At 46.5% G+C, this 18233-nt stretch overlaps 2 protein-coding genes and 3 non-coding genes across 6 annotated transcripts in view; 2 read left to right on the forward strand and 3 right to left on the reverse strand.

Annotated features, from left to right (window-relative positions):
• Positions 1-18233, reverse strand: part of LOC132891954 (protein NLRC5-like) — an 888139-nt gene that overhangs the window by 732270 nt on the left and 137636 nt on the right. The window lies entirely within an intron of this gene.
• LOC132891928 (uncharacterized) lies at positions 1561-17304 on the reverse strand. 2 transcript variants are annotated; one of them, XM_060930078.1, is made up of 10 exons: positions 17182-17304; positions 16824-16897; positions 4605-5044; positions 4428-4508; positions 4084-4319; positions 3856-3960; positions 3332-3538; positions 2845-3209; positions 2244-2749; positions 1561-2122 (listed from the first exon to the last, which is right to left on the reverse strand). In XM_060930078.1, the coding sequence occupies exons 7-10, from the start codon at positions 3486-3488 to the stop codon at positions 1933-1935; spliced, it is 1218 nt and encodes a 405-aa protein (XP_060786061.1). In that variant the 5' UTR covers positions 3489-3538; positions 3856-3960; positions 4084-4319; positions 4428-4508; positions 4605-5044; positions 16824-16897; positions 17182-17304; the 3' UTR covers positions 1561-1932. The 2 variants fall into 2 exon arrangements, with proteins under 2 accessions (XP_060786061.1, XP_060786050.1); XM_060930067.1 differs by lacking the exons at positions 16824-16897; positions 17182-17304 and having other exon boundaries at positions 3332-3960; positions 4605-6272.
• Positions 9330-9402, forward strand: trnav-cac (transfer RNA valine (anticodon CAC)). The gene has a single exon. It is a non-coding gene; the product is annotated as a tRNA-Val (tRNA).
• Positions 10930-11001, reverse strand: trnag-ucc (transfer RNA glycine (anticodon UCC)). Its single transcript has one exon. It is a non-coding gene; the product is annotated as a tRNA-Gly (tRNA).
• On the forward strand, positions 11089-11161 carry trnav-cac (transfer RNA valine (anticodon CAC)). The gene has a single exon. It is a non-coding gene; the product is annotated as a tRNA-Val (tRNA).

Below are 18233 nucleotides of genomic sequence, written 5' to 3' on the forward strand. Positions count from 1 at the left end.
AAGGGAACTAGCTCAAGTGGTAGAGTGCTTGCTTTGCATGTAAGAGGTGGTGGGATCGATGCCCACATTCTCCAAAACACCTGCTGCCCCTGTGCTTGCATTTTACAGAGAAAAACTTTCTTGTCATCTTGCAAACCAACCGAATCATCTGCACTTTCAGCCAAGTCAAGATCAAATTTCTTTCGCCACATTCAAAGCAGCACATCTGTGAAAACAGCCACTATTTGGATTAAACCCACAACCTTGGCACTGTTTGCAACAATGGCCAAATCAACTAACTGCACGCTACTTTTCTGCTAAGATGCTCCTCTGATGAGCTCCGAAGGTGAGCTATCACAGATTCCTTTCAGTTTGCTTGGCTTTCTTTCTTGAATTGACGACTGACCTCAGTATCTCCAACTCACATTTTTCAACAGGCTTGTCATATTCCCACCATCCACTATGAAATTCTAACTCTCGCTCGAGTGCAAAGTCAGCTGAGACAGCTTTCACAAACTGAAAATATGATGCTTACCTGCTTGTATTCTTAAAGCTGCTGTCCTGAAAAGGCACTTTTCACCACTTTCCACCCAACTGCTCTCATTGAACAATGAAGCAACAAATGCTTCCTGAGGCATGCCCCAAAAGTGTGAGAAGCATGCCAGGGACTCCATGTGAGGAGATTGGGTTGTTTTAGTGGCAAAACCCTTGAAGCTTACCACCTGGTATTCATGCAAATGGGAGTCAGAATACACTCCTCCAGAACAAAAGTCCACTTCTGTGCAGTCGCCCATGTGAAAATAAACAAACAACCAATGGAAACTCAGGCATGGTTCCAGAGAGCAACGAGCAGGCCAGGAAGGGCAGTGTTGGGGGGCTTGTGGTTGTTAGTTGGACAAACCCTTAAACACAGCAGGGGAATTAGCTCAAGTGGTAGAGCACTTGCTGCGCAAAGGCAGGGGCCCAATCTTTGAGCTCTCGGCGCATGCAGGAAACATTGCGAAAATAAACGCCAACGGAATGAAGGGGATTTGGTGAAATTCTACCGTGGGCTTTTTGTGTGGAAGTGTATTAATGTGTTTGAGTTGAAAGTTTGCAGGTTGTCGCGCCGGACGGGATTCGATACCGCGACACTTCTACATGGGGATCTGGTGAACTGTGTATATTAATAGTAATGCTTTCCCATGTTCATGTTAATTATTTGATGGTAATAATAAAGTGGCACAGACACAATATGCTGGTTTTTTTTAGCTGCTACAACTGTTGACTTAGGATGATACACAGGATACAGTAACTTTATAGTAGACCTAATAGGGAGAGGTGTTTCTCCTTATATTAGTAGAATTACTACTAAAAGTTTGCCAATAATAATTATCTTCATATAGTCAGTCCATTTAATGTTCAGGTTGTTTGATGGTGAAGTTAAGTGCACAAAGACAGTAACACAATATGTGGTGTATTTTGTATGATAAAGGTTTTTTTTTTATGATGATACACAGGCCGAGACAAATACATCTGAGTGCAATCAATCACTTTTAATGTATCTGAAATTGGACAGTAAAAAACAAGAGATGAAACATCAAGTTTAAAAACCAAGCATGTATTTAATCACTCACACAAACCAATGTACAATTTACAGGGAGAAATGTGCATGAGTAAAGGGGGAAGGTTGTCAGGAAAACTATGTACATGTAAAAACTACATAATATATGTGGTATATACACACACACAAACACACACTATACAAGCAATAGCAGCAGAACTTATACACACACTATATACATATTGTACAATAGAAGAACTACTTTTGAGCTCTCTGTTCTTCCAACCACTCTTCAACAGACTTGCCACCTTAGGCCTGGGAACAGAAAGTCGCGCTCCCAAAGCGACTATGCCCATACTCTTTAGTCTTGGGTTTGCCACATTGGCTACACATGTTATATGTCGCACCCCTTACATATTTTCTTTTCTCCGCACTACCACTGGCCTCTTCAGCGGCTCGCCGACGCCTGTTCCTCTCTGTGTACCGTGAAACAGGAGGTGGTGGGCCAGCGGGAGGAGGCGGCGGGCCAGCGGGCGGAGGTGGCGCAGGTACAGATGGGGCTGCACCAGGTGTTGAGGCAGCCAAAGTCGTTGCTGGGAGCTGGAGAAAGGGAACAGGTGGTGCAGGAACAGTCATTGCTGGGAGCTGTACCAATGGGACAATTATGAGACCATTATTGTGTAAATTTGAGGGAAATCAATAAAAAAAGGGGGAGACCTACCACTGAATAAGTGTCCGCTGGTTGATTTGAAACAACTGAATTGTTGTATCTGCCATCAACCTTGGGCTGGCGATGATCAAGTCACGGATGTGGTGGTAATCATCCAGAATTCTGGTCCACCTGGGAGTGGAAACACCGGCCTTCCTGGTAGTGCACTTGTGCAAAGTGCACAAGCGTGTGCACATGGCGTCTACCAAGCGGCTGGTACCAGGCCACTGAGCCGGCCCCCCAGGGTGACCTATCAAGCTGCGCTTGACGCTCTCCACACCCGGTGTGACTCCAGACCGCTTCGGTGCCTTGAATCGACCAGACGACAGCCGCTCCTGGTGACGTGGCTGGTAGTCGATCCTCTCCTTGTCGCTGTCTGGGAGTGCCGCCCACAGCTGGATGACCTCGGTCACCTGTGGCTCAGTGAGGTAGGCGGCATCTCGCAGGTCCACCAGGTAAGCAGCCAGCTCTTGCACTTTGTCCCACCCAGGAATGCCATCCGGTCCAACGACGACGCCCTAAATAAAAAAAAATTAAAAAGTATTCATTAGTAGTGGTAAATGTAAAATGTAGTAACATTAACTTGGAATTGAAATATCTGTTAGTGTCTTACCTGAGCCCCTGAAGGGGTGGCAGCAGCAGTAGCAGCAGGGTGCAGTCCTTGACCCGACGTGGACGGAACGGCGGCAGCAGCAACTGGATGCTGACCTCCACCCGTAGACGTGGACGGCAGTTCTGGTAGAGGTGGTGGTGAAGGTGCCCGACGCCTTGTGGTTGAGGGCCTCCTTTCAATGTCATGGTCATCGTCAGTCAGCACAGGAACTGTGATGTCCTCTGTCTCCTCCTCAAAGCCTTCGTCCTCAATGTCCTCGTCATCAATGTCCTCCACCAGCTGGTCCTCCTCCTCTTGGTTGTGGAGCGTTGGAGTAAGTGATATGCCAGTCTGGCTGTACAGGTACTCCATGGCCAACAATTCACCTATGAAAAGTAAAACAGAAAAACAGAAAATTGTTCATATTCAAGTAATACATTAAAATGTAACTATATGATACACTGCCTGAGGTAATTTTGTCCTTTTTGAATAAGTGATCAGTGCTAACCTGTGTAGACTCCAGGACTGCGGTACTGCTCATCCCAACGTTTTCCCAGAACGGCTTGGCTGAGCCGATCCATGGCCTCCTGCAGAACACTGCCGTAGGTGCGCATGGAAGTGGGTGCTTGAACAGAGTCCTTCATTCTGTCCTCGTTCCAGCGCATCAGTCCTTCCAGAAGATACGCCTGGAAATGCGAGGCGCTGGCACTGGTTCCTGATGGATAAATACATGAACACAAAAAAGTCAGGACCCCAGGTCACAGAATTATATGCCATGCTCCTCCTGTTATAACACAATTTCCATTACAACCAGACATACATTACAAAAGGAGTGTTACGCTCACATCACAAGTGAGAAATAATGTAGAGGAGGCATGGAGCCAGTTCACTTATTTTACTTTTCAAAGCCAGCGCTACAAATTCAACCAAAGAGTGAAACAAAACAAAAGCCAGAATATGAACTTTAAAGTCCTTCAAAGAGGCACGCCGCTCAAGATTGAACGGGAGGCACTGAGAAGGACGTCGTCTTGCCCTCGCTGCTCTCTCCTACGTAGAAAAAAGAGCCAGGTCATTTTGAAGGAGCATCAGGTGGACCCACGCGTCCCTCGTCAGCCTAATCGGCTACATCTTGCACACCTGAGAAGACACAAAAAAAAGCAGGAGTGCGGAAAAACCAAGACACGCCCTTTGGGCCGCCACAAGAAGTCATATCAAACTATTAATAAAGTACCCCCCCCAAAAAAAAGAGAAAGTAAATACCTGGGATAAACCTAGTCAGGTGAAGATGGAAAGACTCCAGGGAGGTGGAGCCACGGGCACACCTGTAGCAGTTGAGCACCACGTCGCCTTTCTTCAGGGTGCCCTTGGAGGAGGCATGACGGCTGTTGGAGGAGGCATGGTGGCTGCTAGAGGAGGCATGGTGGCTGCTGTTTGCAGCTGTGTCTCACACTCTTGTGTGGCACGCACAAGTTCCTCATCGTCGGCCTCAGAAGGGCCTGGAGCACAAATAGTAAAATTGTTAGGTAGGCCTACAGTTACACACAGACAAATGTACACAGAGACAACACACAGACATGAATGTATGGAAGATGGTGCTTGCTTACCACAGAGGAAGCGCAACTGTTGGGGAATGGGTTCTGGGCGCCGATGTGCAGTGCTGGAGCCAGACAATTGCGGTGCTGGAGCTGAAAAAAAAAGACCGGAAAGGTAAGGCAAAATGATTAACGCAACATACTGCATGCATGCATATTAACAGTTGGTGAATACTGAAAACCACTTACAGGGTTTCACAGGTGACACAAGTTTTTTGGCCAGCTGTGAGGGAGGCAAGTGTTTGCCACGTGCCAGCAGAGCTTTTACAGAGGCAGGCATCCGTGGACCCGTTTGGATGGTGGTAGGTGACGAGGCAGGAGAAGAGGCGCTGGCACTGGAGGCTGGAGATGGCTGATGCTCCCTGGTACTGGTACCCTCAGCTGACCGTCTTTTCAAAATATATGCCTTGAAAAGGGCCATGTTGGTGTTGGGCCATGCATTTGACTGTAGCACGTACCTGACGAGTTTCTGGGCCCCGTGGCTCTGGTCCTCGTGCACCTCTTTCAGAGAGCGGCCCTCAAAGTCTCCAAACTCCAACAACAAACAGCCCGTGTCTCCTTGTGGGTGCCATGAGGAGCTGGGCTGATGTGGCTGACTGCCGACGGAAAACTGGATACGCATGCATTTTCTGAAAGAAAGTGAACATAGGCTGTTAGCTGTAGTCATCTTCAAAACAACTATACTATACTACAATAAATGTATTACGCCATGTAATTTAATTTAATGTAATTTCTACTGATTACTTGTCTACCCTTACTCTTAAAATAGCTGAACCTGTATGGGGTAGTAGTAAATCATGTAATGATTTAACCAATGAGTTTCTCCTCATGACCGCAAGATCTCGTAATTAGGCGACTGTAAAGACTTTCTTTTTTAACACGAATAAAATAAAATCTGCTATTTTCGATATTCAAACCGCTTGAGACATTAATATGGCGGAATATACTAGAGCATACATCAATGTCACATATTCTTCTGTTTACTCGACATTCGGTAGCACTGTTTACAGTCTTTACATCTGCACATTCCTCATTGAATCGGCTAAACCATGGTCGGTTTTAAAACAAATAAACTGTTTTGAGTACATACAAATACATTTCAGTACGCAGTTTGCCTTTTACATTTAATCGGTTTAGTCTGATTAAACAAATGCGACAATTTCCCCCTTCCTCATACAAGTAAGCCAGATTTCAGGTGGGCAGGCTGTTTGTTTGACCATTTAACCCGTTTTCACCAGAAATGAAGCACAACAACAAATTTTAAACCGTTTGGGTTTAATATCTTTTCGTATAAGTAAGAGATTTCCTTTACAGCCACCTACGTTAATGGTAGTCAATTACCACAGGCAGAAGAACAACACCGTGTATCACGAAACTTTACGAATTTTACGCTCAGCATTTTATGTAAAATCAAGAATCAGTAGCGACTACATTTCTCCGTATCATCCACCAAAAATCTCAAAGTTACATATACATTTACCTAGGAGAAATGCAAGTCCACTTACCTCGCTGAATCGCTGTGATGTTCCGATCACGAATGATAAGAGAAAGAGCGGGCAGGGCCTAAAGTAAGCCCATGGGAGGCAACCTCATTGGTCAAAAGTAAGCCCACTGGCCCAAAGTAAGCCCATGGGAGGCAACCTCATTGGTCAAAAGTAAGCCCATGTCGGACCTGATTGGCCACTGTGGGCTTACTTTGGGCTTACTTTAGCGGTAACAGTGAGACACAGTGTAAGCGGTAGTAGGACCACTGCTCGCATTCTCTGAAACACCAACTGCTGCCTTGTTTGCATTTTACAGAGAAAAACTTTCTTGTCATTTTGCAAACCATCTGAATCATCTGCACTTTCAGCCAAGTCAAGATCAAATTTCTTTTGCCACATTCAAAGCAGCACATCTGTGAAAACAGCCACTGTTTGGATTAAACCCAAATATTTATCAAAGCTCCCCGGGCTCCTCGGAGCCCAAATATCTATCATCCAGCTCCCCAGGCTCCACCCCGCTGATTAAAGCTATCAGCGGGGGCGGGGGGGGGGGAGGGGGGGAGCCCAGAGAGCTGGATGTGAGCTCCATGGAGCAACAGGTATCTGCTTTCCTGCAGTCCGAGGGAATTCACCTGGACTGCGATAACATTGAGGCTTGCCACCCGCTACCAAGGAGGAACACCAGCGACAAGCAGACCATCATCATGAGGTTTGTCAACAGGAAACATAAGACTGCACTATTAAAGCAAGCATACAAGCTAAAGGGATCCAGGGTCTACATAAACGAGCATCTGACCAAACAATATTGTTTTTTTTTTCAAATTATTCTATTTTTATTTATTGCATTGCCAATAAAATATTATTGCATAATATTAATTGCATAAATATTATTGCATTGCCAATAAAATTTATTGCATAAATCTGTTGGAATCAAAGATAGAGCTGTTTGTCTTCTTGAAGTTTTTCTTTTTTTTAGTGTTCAGGTGTTTTATATCAAGAGCTACTGGCTGCTTGAAGTTTTTGAGAAGCAAGGAGGGCTGTGCTCTTAAGGTTAATGTGTGGAAAAAATCTCTCTGGTTCTGTGTATTGCTGGGTTTCTGAACACTAGGAAACAGGTTTTGTTCAGGCTTTTTTTATCCTCAGTACCCAGCTAGGGTTTCCACGAGTTTTGAGCAGGAAATGGATGTTGAGGATGCACCGTGGATGGAGGGAATTTCACTGGGGTTGTGCAGATCTTTGTGAATTTCTCAAATGCAGGAATATCAACTGTATAATTTCTGAAAGTGGGGGAATGCGTTCCTGCTCTCTCCTCTTTTCCATAACCCTGACAGAGTCAAAAATAGAGCTGGTGGCTTATCTATCTATCTTTATTCGTCACATGCACACTTCAAGCACAGTGAAATTCATCCTCTGCATTTAACCCATCTGAAGCAGTGAACAAACACACACACACACACACACACACCCAGAGCAGTGGGCAGCCCAGAGCGCCCGGGGAGCAGTCAGGGGCTCGGTACCTTGCTCAAGGGCACCCCAGCCCAAGGCCACCCCACTTCAACCTAACTGCATGTCTTTGGACTGTGGGGGAAACCGGAGCACCCAGAGGAAACCCAAGCAGACACAGGGAGAACATGCAAACTCCACACAGAAAGGCCCCTGCTGGCCGCCGGGTTCAAACCCAGAAACTTCTTGCCGTGAGGCAACTGTGCTAACCACTACACCACCGTGCTGCCTATTTATTTATTTATTTATTTATTTCCTTCCTTCTTTCCCCTCCCCTGATGTTGTGTGCTGGAGTGCAGGTTGCACGATGTGCTTGAAGTCTAATGAAGACAAGTGGGCTCAGGCACCAAAACGCAGCGTGTGGAGAAAATGTAGCTGGCTCCGCATGTTGCTGTTATTTTCACTCTGCTCGCACGGATTTCCAACCACCAGGGAACGTGTTCTTGAATGGGTTTCTGTCAGGCTTCTGGCAACCTTGGCATGAGCAAGGGTCTCCATGAGTTTTCAGCAGAAATTTGTCATAAAGAATGCGTCATCGACAGAAGGCATTGCAGAGTGCACAGCAGAAGTAAACAGTAGTCCAGAGATGGTGGATCACATTGCTTGCCCGCAAGCTTTGTTCTGTTATTTCTTCCCTGGTGGTCAGAAAGCCGTGCGAGCAGAATGAAAACACCAGCAACATGCGGAGCCAGGTACATTTTCTTCACATGCTGCGCTTTGGTCCCTAAGCCTCATTGTCTTCATAAGATTTGCAGACATAGCAGATATTTGCTTTCTTCTGTAGTGGCTGCCACGTTCGCTTAACACAAGAACGGTGCCCGATTCGAAACCGGGCGGAATCGGTGCTGGTTTTCTTGAACTTGGCGGCGAACAAATGTCGAGCTGCCATCTCTGCTCCGTCCGTGCCTTTTGGAACAGTCCCAAACCGAGACGCTGAAAAAGCTTCGCGTGTTTTCTGCTGTGCAGTGGTTTCCCCTTTCACCTGACAAGCGAATAGACGCTCCTGCGGAACCTGGCAGAGCCATGCTTTGCCTTTTGAGCTCTGCTTCCCTTAACGTCCAGTTATCGCCTTGCTAAAATCAGGTACCCTCGAAACAGCCAGAAAGACAGACCCTTAACGTGACCGGATTGCTTTCTGTAGCTTAGTGGTTGTCATGTTCTCCTAGGTGCAGACGACCGTCGGGACAAAACCTCGTTTGCACGGTTTCCCTGCCTCTCTGGTTTTCCATCAAGGTCCGTGACGGCTGCTTTAAAAACAAAATCGGGCACGATCTGCATTTCTGTTGACTGTGGAATCATGGACATTGCAATTCGTCACGGGGAGGTGGTGTTCTCAAATGCCACTTGGTTGCTCGTTTACGGAGTGAGGTCAGGTCAACAGGGCTGCACACGGCATCAGAACGCTGCAAAGTGGCATTGAGTCTGGAATGCTTCATCATGTCTCAACGAGTATTTGCCGGCCAACATTCAGACACATTTCCTTATTGACTCTCAAACCGTGACTGTGCAGTCCTCCGTTTGTGGAAAACATGCAAAGAAGCAGCTTGCCGCCAACGAAAGACAAGCACGCAGGCGCCCGTGTCCTTGAAGCACGCCCAGGTTTGCGCAAACCGATGCCATTCAACTGCATGCAACGCGAGCGGAAAGCAGAAGGAGCGGCCCTCAGTCACCTCCTTGGCAAGGCAGTGACGAGCAACCGATCCGTTTCCTCCTGGGTGCCTGGCCACGCTCTCTGCCTTTCATAAGAGAAACGAAGCGTTAAAGGGTGTGCGTTGGCCGGGAATCGAACATGAGTCAACTGCTTGGAAGGCAGCTATGCTAGCCACTATACCACCAACGCTGTGTGCCTGGCCTGGGGACAAATGCCTAAGTGCCATTGCTTCTGAACTTGAGGCCCAGGCAACAGCTGATCGGTCCAAGCACTGAGGTTTCTGTAATGTAGTGGTTATCACGTTCGTCTCACACACGAAAGGTCCCCGGTTCGAAACCGGGTAGAAACAGCGGTGGGTGGGTTTATTTATTTATTTATTTTTTGAGTGACTGCTGAGCTGTGATCTCTGCTCTGACCGTGCCAACTACGGAAGTGTTTGCTTTTCACCAGCCAAGGTATGGACACATTTGCTGAACAAATCTTACACAGTGACTCTCCAGTTCTCTGTTTGTGGACAAATATACACCTGTCGCTTGTTGCCAACGAAAGGAAAACACGCAGGAGCCCGTGTTGTTCACCGCTTCATGGGTCGAACGTACGCACGGGCAAAGTGATGTCATTCAACCCTGCAAACAACTACTTACGTGGCTCGTGGAAAGCGGAAGGAACAGTCCTCAGTCACCGCTTTGGCCGGTCCAGACAAGGCATTTGATTTCTTCCCGTGATGTTGTTGCAGCGCTTTTCAGTGCTGATCCTCGTCACACTCGACCACCAGCTCATCTCTACGACGCCAAGGCCGTGCCCCTATCCTCGTGACAGTCGCTTAAGCGTGATCTGTGTTCTTCTTGAGGCCCAGGCAAGAGCTAACGCACGCGTGGTTTCTGTGCTGTAGCGGCTGCCACGTTCGCTTAACACGAGAACGGTCCCCGATTCGAAACCGGGCGGAATCGGTGCTCGTTTTCTTGAACTTGGCGGCGAACAAATGTCGAGCTGCCATCTCTGCTCCGTCCGTGCCTTTTGGAACAGTCCCAAACCGAGACGCTGAAAAAGCTTCGCGTGTTTTCCGCTGTGCAGTGGTTTCCCCTTTCACCTGACAAGCGAATAGACGCTCCTGCGGAACCTGGCAGAGCCATGCTTTGCCTTTTGAGCTCTGCTTCCCTTAACGTCCAGTTATCGCCTTGCTAAAATCAGGTACCCTCGAAACAGCCAGAAAGACAGACCCTTAACGTGACCGGATTGCTTTCTGTAGCTTAGTGGTTGTCATGTTCTCCTAGGTGCAGATGACCGTCGGGACAAAACCTCGTTTGCACGGTTTCCCTGCCTCTCTGGTTTTCCATCAAGGTCCGTGACGGCTGCTTTAAAAACAAAATCGGGCACGATCTGCATTTCTGTTGACTGTGGAATCATGGACATTGCAATTCGTCACGGGGAGGTGGTGTTCTCAAATGCCACTTGGTTGCTCGTTTACGGAGTGAGGTCAGGTCAACAGGGCTGCACACGGCATCAGAACGCTGCAAAGTGGCATTGAGTCTGGAATGCTTCATCATGTCTCAACGAGTATTTGCCGGCCAACATTCAGACACATTTCCTTATTGACTCTCAAACCGTGACTGTGCAGTCCTCCGTTTGTGGAAAACATGCAAAGAAGCAGCTTGCCGCCAACGAAAGACAAGCACGCAGGCGCCCGTGTCCTTGAAGCACGCCCAGGTTTGCGCAAACCGATGCCATTCAACTGCATGCAACGCAAGCGGAAAGCAGAAGGAGCGGCCCTCAGTCACCTCCTTGGCAAGGCAGTGACGAGCAACCGATCCGTTTCCTCCCGGGTGCCTGGCCACGCTCTCTGCCTTTCATCAGAGAAACGAAGCGTTAAAGGGTGTGCATTGGCCGGGAATCGAACCCGGGTCAACTGCTTGGAAGGCAGCTATGCTAGCCACTATACCACCAACGCTGCGTACCTGGCCTGGGGACAAATGCCTAAGTGCCATTGCTTCTGAACTTGAGGCCCAGGCAACAGCTGATCGGTCCAAGCGCTGAGGTTTCTGTAGTGTAGTGGTTATCACGTTCATCTCACACACGAAAGGTCCCCGGTTCGAAACCGGGCAGAAACAGCGGTGGGTGGGTTTATTTATTTATTTATTTATTTATTTTTTGAGTGACTGCTGAGCTGTGATCTCTGCTCTGACCGTGCCAACTACGGAAGTGTTTGCTTTTCACCAGCCAAGGTATGGACACATTTGCTGAACAAATCTTACACAGTGACTCTCCAGTTCTCTGTTTGTGGACAAATATACACCTGTCGCTTGTTGCCAACGAAAGGAAAACACGCAGGAGCCCGTGTTGTTCACCGCTTCATGGGTCGAACGTACGCACGGGCAAAGTGATGTCATTCAACCCTGCAAACAACTACTTACGTGGCTCGTGGAAAGCGGAAGGAACAGTCCTCAGTCACCGCCTTGGCCGGTCCAGACAAGGCATTTGATTTCTTCCCGTGATGTTGTTGCAGCGCTTTTCAGTGCTGATCCTCGTCACACTCGACCACCAGCTCATCTCTACGACGCCAAGGCCGTGCCCCTATCCTCGTGACAGTCGCTTAAGCGTGATCTGTGTTCTTCTTGAGGCCCAGGCAAGAGCTAACGCACGCGTGGTTTCTGTGCTGTAGCGGCTGCCACGTTCGCTTAACACGAGAACGGTCCCCGATTCGAAACCGGGCGGAATCGGTGCTCGTTTTCTTGAACTTGGCGGCGAACAAATGTCGAGCTGCCATCTCTGCTCCGTCCGTGCCTTTTGGAACAGTCCCAAACCGAGACGCTGAAAAAGCTTCGCGTGTTTTCTGCTGTGCAGTGGTTTCCCCTTTCACCTGACAAGCGAATAGACGCTCCTGCGGAACCTGGCAGAGCCATGCTTTGCCTTTTGAGCTCTGCTTCCCTTAACGTCCAGTTATCGCCTTGCTAAAATCAGGTACCCTCGAAACAGCCAGAAAGACAGACCCTTAACGTGACCGGATTGCTTTCTGTAGCTTAGTGGTTGTCATGTTCTCCTAGGTGCAGACGACCGTCGGGACAAAACCTCGTTTGCACGGTTTCCCTGCCTCTCTGGTTTTCCATCAAGGTCCGTGACGGCTGCTTTAAAAACAAAATCGGGCACGATCTGCATTTCTGTTGACTGTGGAATCATGGACATTGCAATTCGTCACGGGGAGGTGGGGTTCTCAAATGCCACTTGGTTGCTCGTTTACGGAGTGAGGTCAGGTCAACAGGGCTGCACACGGCATCAGAACGCTGCAAAGTGGCATTGAGTCTGGAATGCTTCATCATGTCTCAACGAGTATTTGCCGGCCAACATTCAGACACATTTGCTAATTGACTCTCAAACCGTGACTGTGCAGTCCTCTGTTTGTGGAAAACATGCAAAGAAGCAGCTTGACACCAACAAAAGACAAGCACGCAGGCGCCCGTGTCCTGAAGCGTTGTCTTTTCGCACACCCAGGTTTGCGCAAACCGATGCTATTCAACTGCATGCAACGCAAGCGGAAAGCAGAAGGAGTGGCCCTCAGTCACCTCCTTGGCAAGGCAGCGACAAGCAACCGATCCGTTCCTGCCCTTTCCTCGCCACGCTGTTTGCCTTTCTTCAGGGAAACAAAGCGTTAAAGGGTGCACGTTGGCCGGGAATCAAGCCCACGTCAACTGCTTGGAAGGCAGCTATGCTAGCCACTATACCACCAACACTGCATACCTGGCCTGTGGACAAATGCCTCAGTGCCATTGCTTCTTAATTTGAGGCCCAGGCAACAGCTGATTGGTCCACAAGCTGCAGTTTCTGTAGTGTAGTGGTTGTCACGTTTGTCTAACACACGAAAGGTCCTTGGTTTGAAGCTGGGCAGAAATAGCGGTGAGTTTGTTTATTTATTTGTTTTTTGAATATGCCGATCCAGTTGTGGTAGTGCACATGCATTCCGCTTCAACACAATGGAATGGACAGTCTGTGTCGAATGTATACAGTGCAATAGAATGCTGATTTTTCAGCATCTTTTAAGGTCAATTATAGCAGGAGTGAGAGTATTGAAGAACACAGAAAATAACCACAGTAAGAAGTGGACTCATCAGGCTTTGAGCATAAACCATCACCAAACACAAACAGCAAAATCCCCAGTGTTGAATTCAGTGGCGTAGCCAGGATTTTTTACATGGGGTGGCCAAAGGGGGGCCAAGGATATACAGGGGGTGGCCATGCTGTGACTAAATAAAGGTGAGGTGAGGGGGTCCGGGGGTCCTCCCCCGGGAAATTTTGAATTAGCTAGATTTGATTTCCTGTATTCTGATGTATCTGGTGGCATATCTGGTGCCTAACTCATGAACAAAACCCATGTGAGCCAAGAGGTCAGAAATTAATGTTTTCATTTATTTATGTAACATAAAGCGTCTGCAAAACAAAGAAACCATCCAACTTGTTTACTCTAGTTAAGCATCAGGATTTTAACGATCACCACTAAAATGCAGAAGTAAAAACTAAAAGATCACCTGCCTCAGGCACCTGGGAAGTAGTAAGGATATTAGTCAGGCTTGAATAAAGAGTGCTTTGCTCAGGTAAAGGAAAATACTTGTATACTTAACTCATACATACAACATATGTAAACACTTACAACACGTTGTGATATTGTCCATTGTAAGTACTGTACAAACTAAATGTGTTAAGTTACAAAATGTGTTTGTGTGTGAGTGAGTGAAAGTGTTACACTGATGTAACACATGACATAGATGAGGTGTAGTGCATGAGTGGTGTGTGTGTGAGAGGGGGGGAAGTATGTGCACTGCATGTAGATATAGATGAGCTCTGTGTGTGTGAAGATATGTTACATGTAAATACAAAAATGAAGTGCATAAGTTGTGTGTGTGTGAGAGAGAGAGTGTATGTTCAGAGTGCATGAGTGTTGTGTGTGTTATATGTGAATATAGAAATGTAGTGCATGAGTGGTGTGTGTGTGTTGGGAGTGCACGAGTGTTGGGTATACCAGTGAGTGTGTTACATGTAAATATAGAAATGTAGTGCATCATGCATGAGTAGTGTGTGTGTGTAAGAGAGGGTGTGTGTTGAGAGTGCATGAGTTGTATCTTATAGTGAGTGAGAGAAAGACATAGTGTGTGTTAAGAGAGTGAAGTGTGTTCATATATGAGTGAGAGAGAGAGTGAGTGTTAAGACAGTGCATGAGTGTTACATTTAAATATAAAAATTTAGTGCATGAGTTGTGTGTCTGTGTTGAGAGTGTATGAATGTTACATGTAAATATAGAAATGTAGTGCACAAACTGTGTGTGTGTGTGTGTGTGTGAGAGAGATAGACAGTGTGTTAAGAGAGTGCATAAGTGTTGTGTATGAGTGAGTGTGTTACATGTAAATATAGAAATGTGGCGCATGAGAGGGGTAGGGGGACAGTGTGTGTTGAGAGAATGCATGAGTGTTGTGTATGTATGAGTGTGACAATTATTAATCAATGTGTACTCCCACCAGTTACACACAACATCTCACACACATTAATATAAACAATCACACAACTTCTCTATAGCTACTGTGTATCTAGTATCTATCTATGTGTGCACACAGCACAAATCCCACTGTAGCCGGATATCTATAAAGACACATATTTATCTATACGGTTGCATTTACATGTAAACGAAGGTTTCAGTCACTGAAAACGGATACTTTCGAAAACCCCAGGCAAAGTGGAGATTTCTGGAAACTCAGGGGATTTCTGGAAACTCTGAATTGTCTGAGGACAGAATTGTAACTGTATATCTACAAAGTGAGAACTTGAAGAAAGTATGAGATGAATAACTTACCTCCCAAATTAATCGCACATTCACGTAGTTCGTAGGTTGTTGTGTTGTAGGACTAGAGCATGACTATCTGATACCACCTGCTGCTTGAACACGCGAAACGTTTATGTGCTACAGTAATATGCATCCCCGCAGAAACCAAATAGGCGGAACAAAAATCCAGCGGGCGGAACTAACATTTTGTGGGACATACCGGTTTTATAAATTTTATTGTCCAGCCCTGGGGTGGCCAGGGCGGGGCCAAGGCGTGCCCTGGGGTGGCCACGGCCCCTCCTGCCCCCCCAGCTCCGCCCCTGGATATAGTCATAGAGAATTGATATCTGAAGAGTTGAAATAATAAGTAATATACAGTATATATATATATATATATATATATATATATATATATGTGTGTGTGTGTGTGTGTGTGTGCGTATATATATATATATATATATATATATATATATATATATATATATATATATATATAAGGAAGCTCGATAATCAATTTATATTGACTAAAGTAGAGGGGTGGGATTAAATAAGTTTTTACTTCAGCCCACTCCTTTTCGGACATGTAAACTCAAAACTGCTTAGTACGTCCTTGTTTGCAGGCACATGCACACATAGGGCTTTAGGGGTGCTTGAGCCCCTGCCCTTTTTGCCTCGAATTAAATATTGCCCTTTTAAAATAATAATAATAATAATAATCCTAATAATAAATAATACAGTCCTGTTAGAAGTTTAAAACAACGGCGGTACAAAAACAATAAACGGCTATCTACCAATGTTCTTGTAATCCGGGGTGGTTGTGTGCGCTGTAATCCGGGGTGGCTGTGTGCGCTGTAATCCGGGGTGGCTGTGTGCGCTGTAATCCGGGGTGGCTGTGTGCGCTGTAATCCGGGGTGGCTGTGTGCGCTGTAATCCGGGGTGGCTGTGTGCGCTGTAATCCGGGGTGGCTGTGTGCGCTGTAATCCGGGGTGGCTGTGTGCGCTGTAATCCGGGGTGGTTGTGTGCGCTGTAATCCGGGGTGGCTGTGTGCGCTGTAATCCGGGGTGGTTGTGTGCACTGTAATCCGGGGTGGTTGTGTGCGCTGTAATCCGGGGTGGTTGTGTGCGCTGTAATCCGGGGTGGTTGTGTGCGCTGTCATCTGGGGTGGTTGTGTGCGCTGTCATCCGGGGTGGTTGTGTGCGCTGTCATCCGGGGTGGTTGTGTGCGCTGTAATCCGGGGTGGTTGTGTGCGCTGTAATCCGGGGTGGCTGTGTGCGTTAAGCTGCCGCTTCTCTGTCCATTGCTGCTCTGCTCGCGTGCGGCCAGAGAGAGGGCGTGCACGGACTGAGTGAGAGGGAAGAAGCCGCTGCGCGCGCTGCCACAATGATAACAGAGGAGGCGGACAGTGAGGCAGCTGGAACATGTGAGCTGTGGTCTAACAGTTAGCCCTTTCAAACTGTATTGACATGACATCTGGGCGTTTGTAGGGTAGGGTGACCACCTGCTCATAAACCCAAGGGGGGAAAAGGGGTATGTTTTTGAGGGACAATGTGGGACGGCGCCGCGCCGGCCGCTGGAAGACTCACAGATAGTGGTTTACCCATTTCTAGCACATACTACCTTACATGGTATATCAATAATACACTATTCTGCTGTTATTGGTGATGTATGGTCATGAACAGGCCACCAAATGTGTTTTTTTTTAAATAAACATTCATAATATTTTGACCATTCAATGACTTAACAGACACACTTCCACTTATGATTTACTGAAGCTACTCAATTTTATTTATTTTCCATTACAATTTATTCACTTTAAATCAATCATAATATAATATTGAGTCTGAGGCTTTGCAGTGCATCAGTACAGCAGGAATAGTGACAAGTCTCCATTTAGTTTTCAGTGGATTAACAGGAATTGTAGTGGCTCAGCACCACAGAAACAGTAGAAAAAAAGTCTCTTAACTCACAACCACAGCAAAAACTCTTCTGTGTTTGGGGACACCTTTAGGCCTTTGGGGACACGTTTAGGACTCACCAGCATCTGCATACATGTCAACCTTTGGTCAATCAAACCTGTATAGCCAACCTCCAAAATCCGTATTTCCCTTATAAAATCCGTATAAGATGCAAATTAAAATAATTTACCTAAAATTTGAATGATAATTAACAATGATATATCCCAGTTACTTTTTATTCAATATTAATAACAATAAACCTTCAGAATGAATACAAAGCTCCAATGTTCGACAAAAACACAAAGTGCCACTCTAATGTTCTGAATTGTACTCCATGAGAGCTTTTTTAGCACTCTGCACCAATACTCACTAGGCTGCATGTCACAGCAAGTGTCTGTGTTGATCTTGCCGGAGTGCCCATTCAGAATCTTTTCAGTCGCTAGTGAAAGTCGCTCAGATGGAAATACGCATTTCAAACAAAATACTTCCTGGTTGGCGGGATTCTTGCAATGCGGTGTGCGCATGATCAAAAGTGGAACGAAGTCTCGCTACCACAAGATAACGCGCGATTTCATAAGACTCTTGACTGGCTGTTTGTGCTTTCTGTGGTGTACAGTACGTTTGTAAATGTTATGCGCTCTTTTATCATCTTGGGAATTTATTATAGCTCTAAATAAATATTGAAGTTTTTTTAAAGAATCCGTATAACTTTATTTGTACGCCCGTATACTACGTTTATTGAATCAAATCCGTATAAAATATGGACATTCCGTATAGGTTGACATGTATGCATCTGAATGAAATAAGAAAGAGAGATAAGAGACAGAATTAAATTAATTTTTAATTTTTTTCACTGACGTTAGCTAGATAGCTAACGCAACACTGTTACATCCATTAATATAACTTTTAACTTTACCTTTGGTTGTTGTCTCTCATTGCTTATTCAGTGGTCTTCTGAGGACTTTCAAGCAATCTTCGACGGAGGCAGGGGCAAGCACGTCCGTGACGATGGCTTCTGCCTTTGTCCGACCACATGCCATCATCTTCGCATTGTCGGAGTCCTGATACATCGTTGCAGCTAGCTTTGTGCCACAATCTCCTGCCCGATATGATATTGCGTGTTGGGCAGTGTGATACACACTCGTCACCTCTGCCGCAGTCACTCTGTCAGCTAGAGAGTCGTTTTTAGGTCGGAGGAAAGCATCCATAGATTTAGATGTTTCTTTCTGTTGCACACGTTTCTTGTGAGTCTCCGCGAGCCTGTGTCGTTTCAGGGCTACTGACATTTGTGCGAGTAATTTAAGTCTCTGTAGTTTAATAATCTGCTTGTTAACTGACATGACCTGATCTGTTACTGTTCACAATCGATTGCCTCGGGCGTGCTTTGGTGTACATGCAAGTATCATATACCGTCGGGAAGCT

The sequence above is a fragment of the Neoarius graeffei genome, chromosome 1, assembly GCF_027579695.1.
Source record: "Neoarius graeffei isolate fNeoGra1 chromosome 1, fNeoGra1.pri, whole genome shotgun sequence".
Lineage (NCBI taxonomy): Eukaryota > Metazoa > Chordata > Actinopteri > Siluriformes > Ariidae > Neoarius > Neoarius graeffei.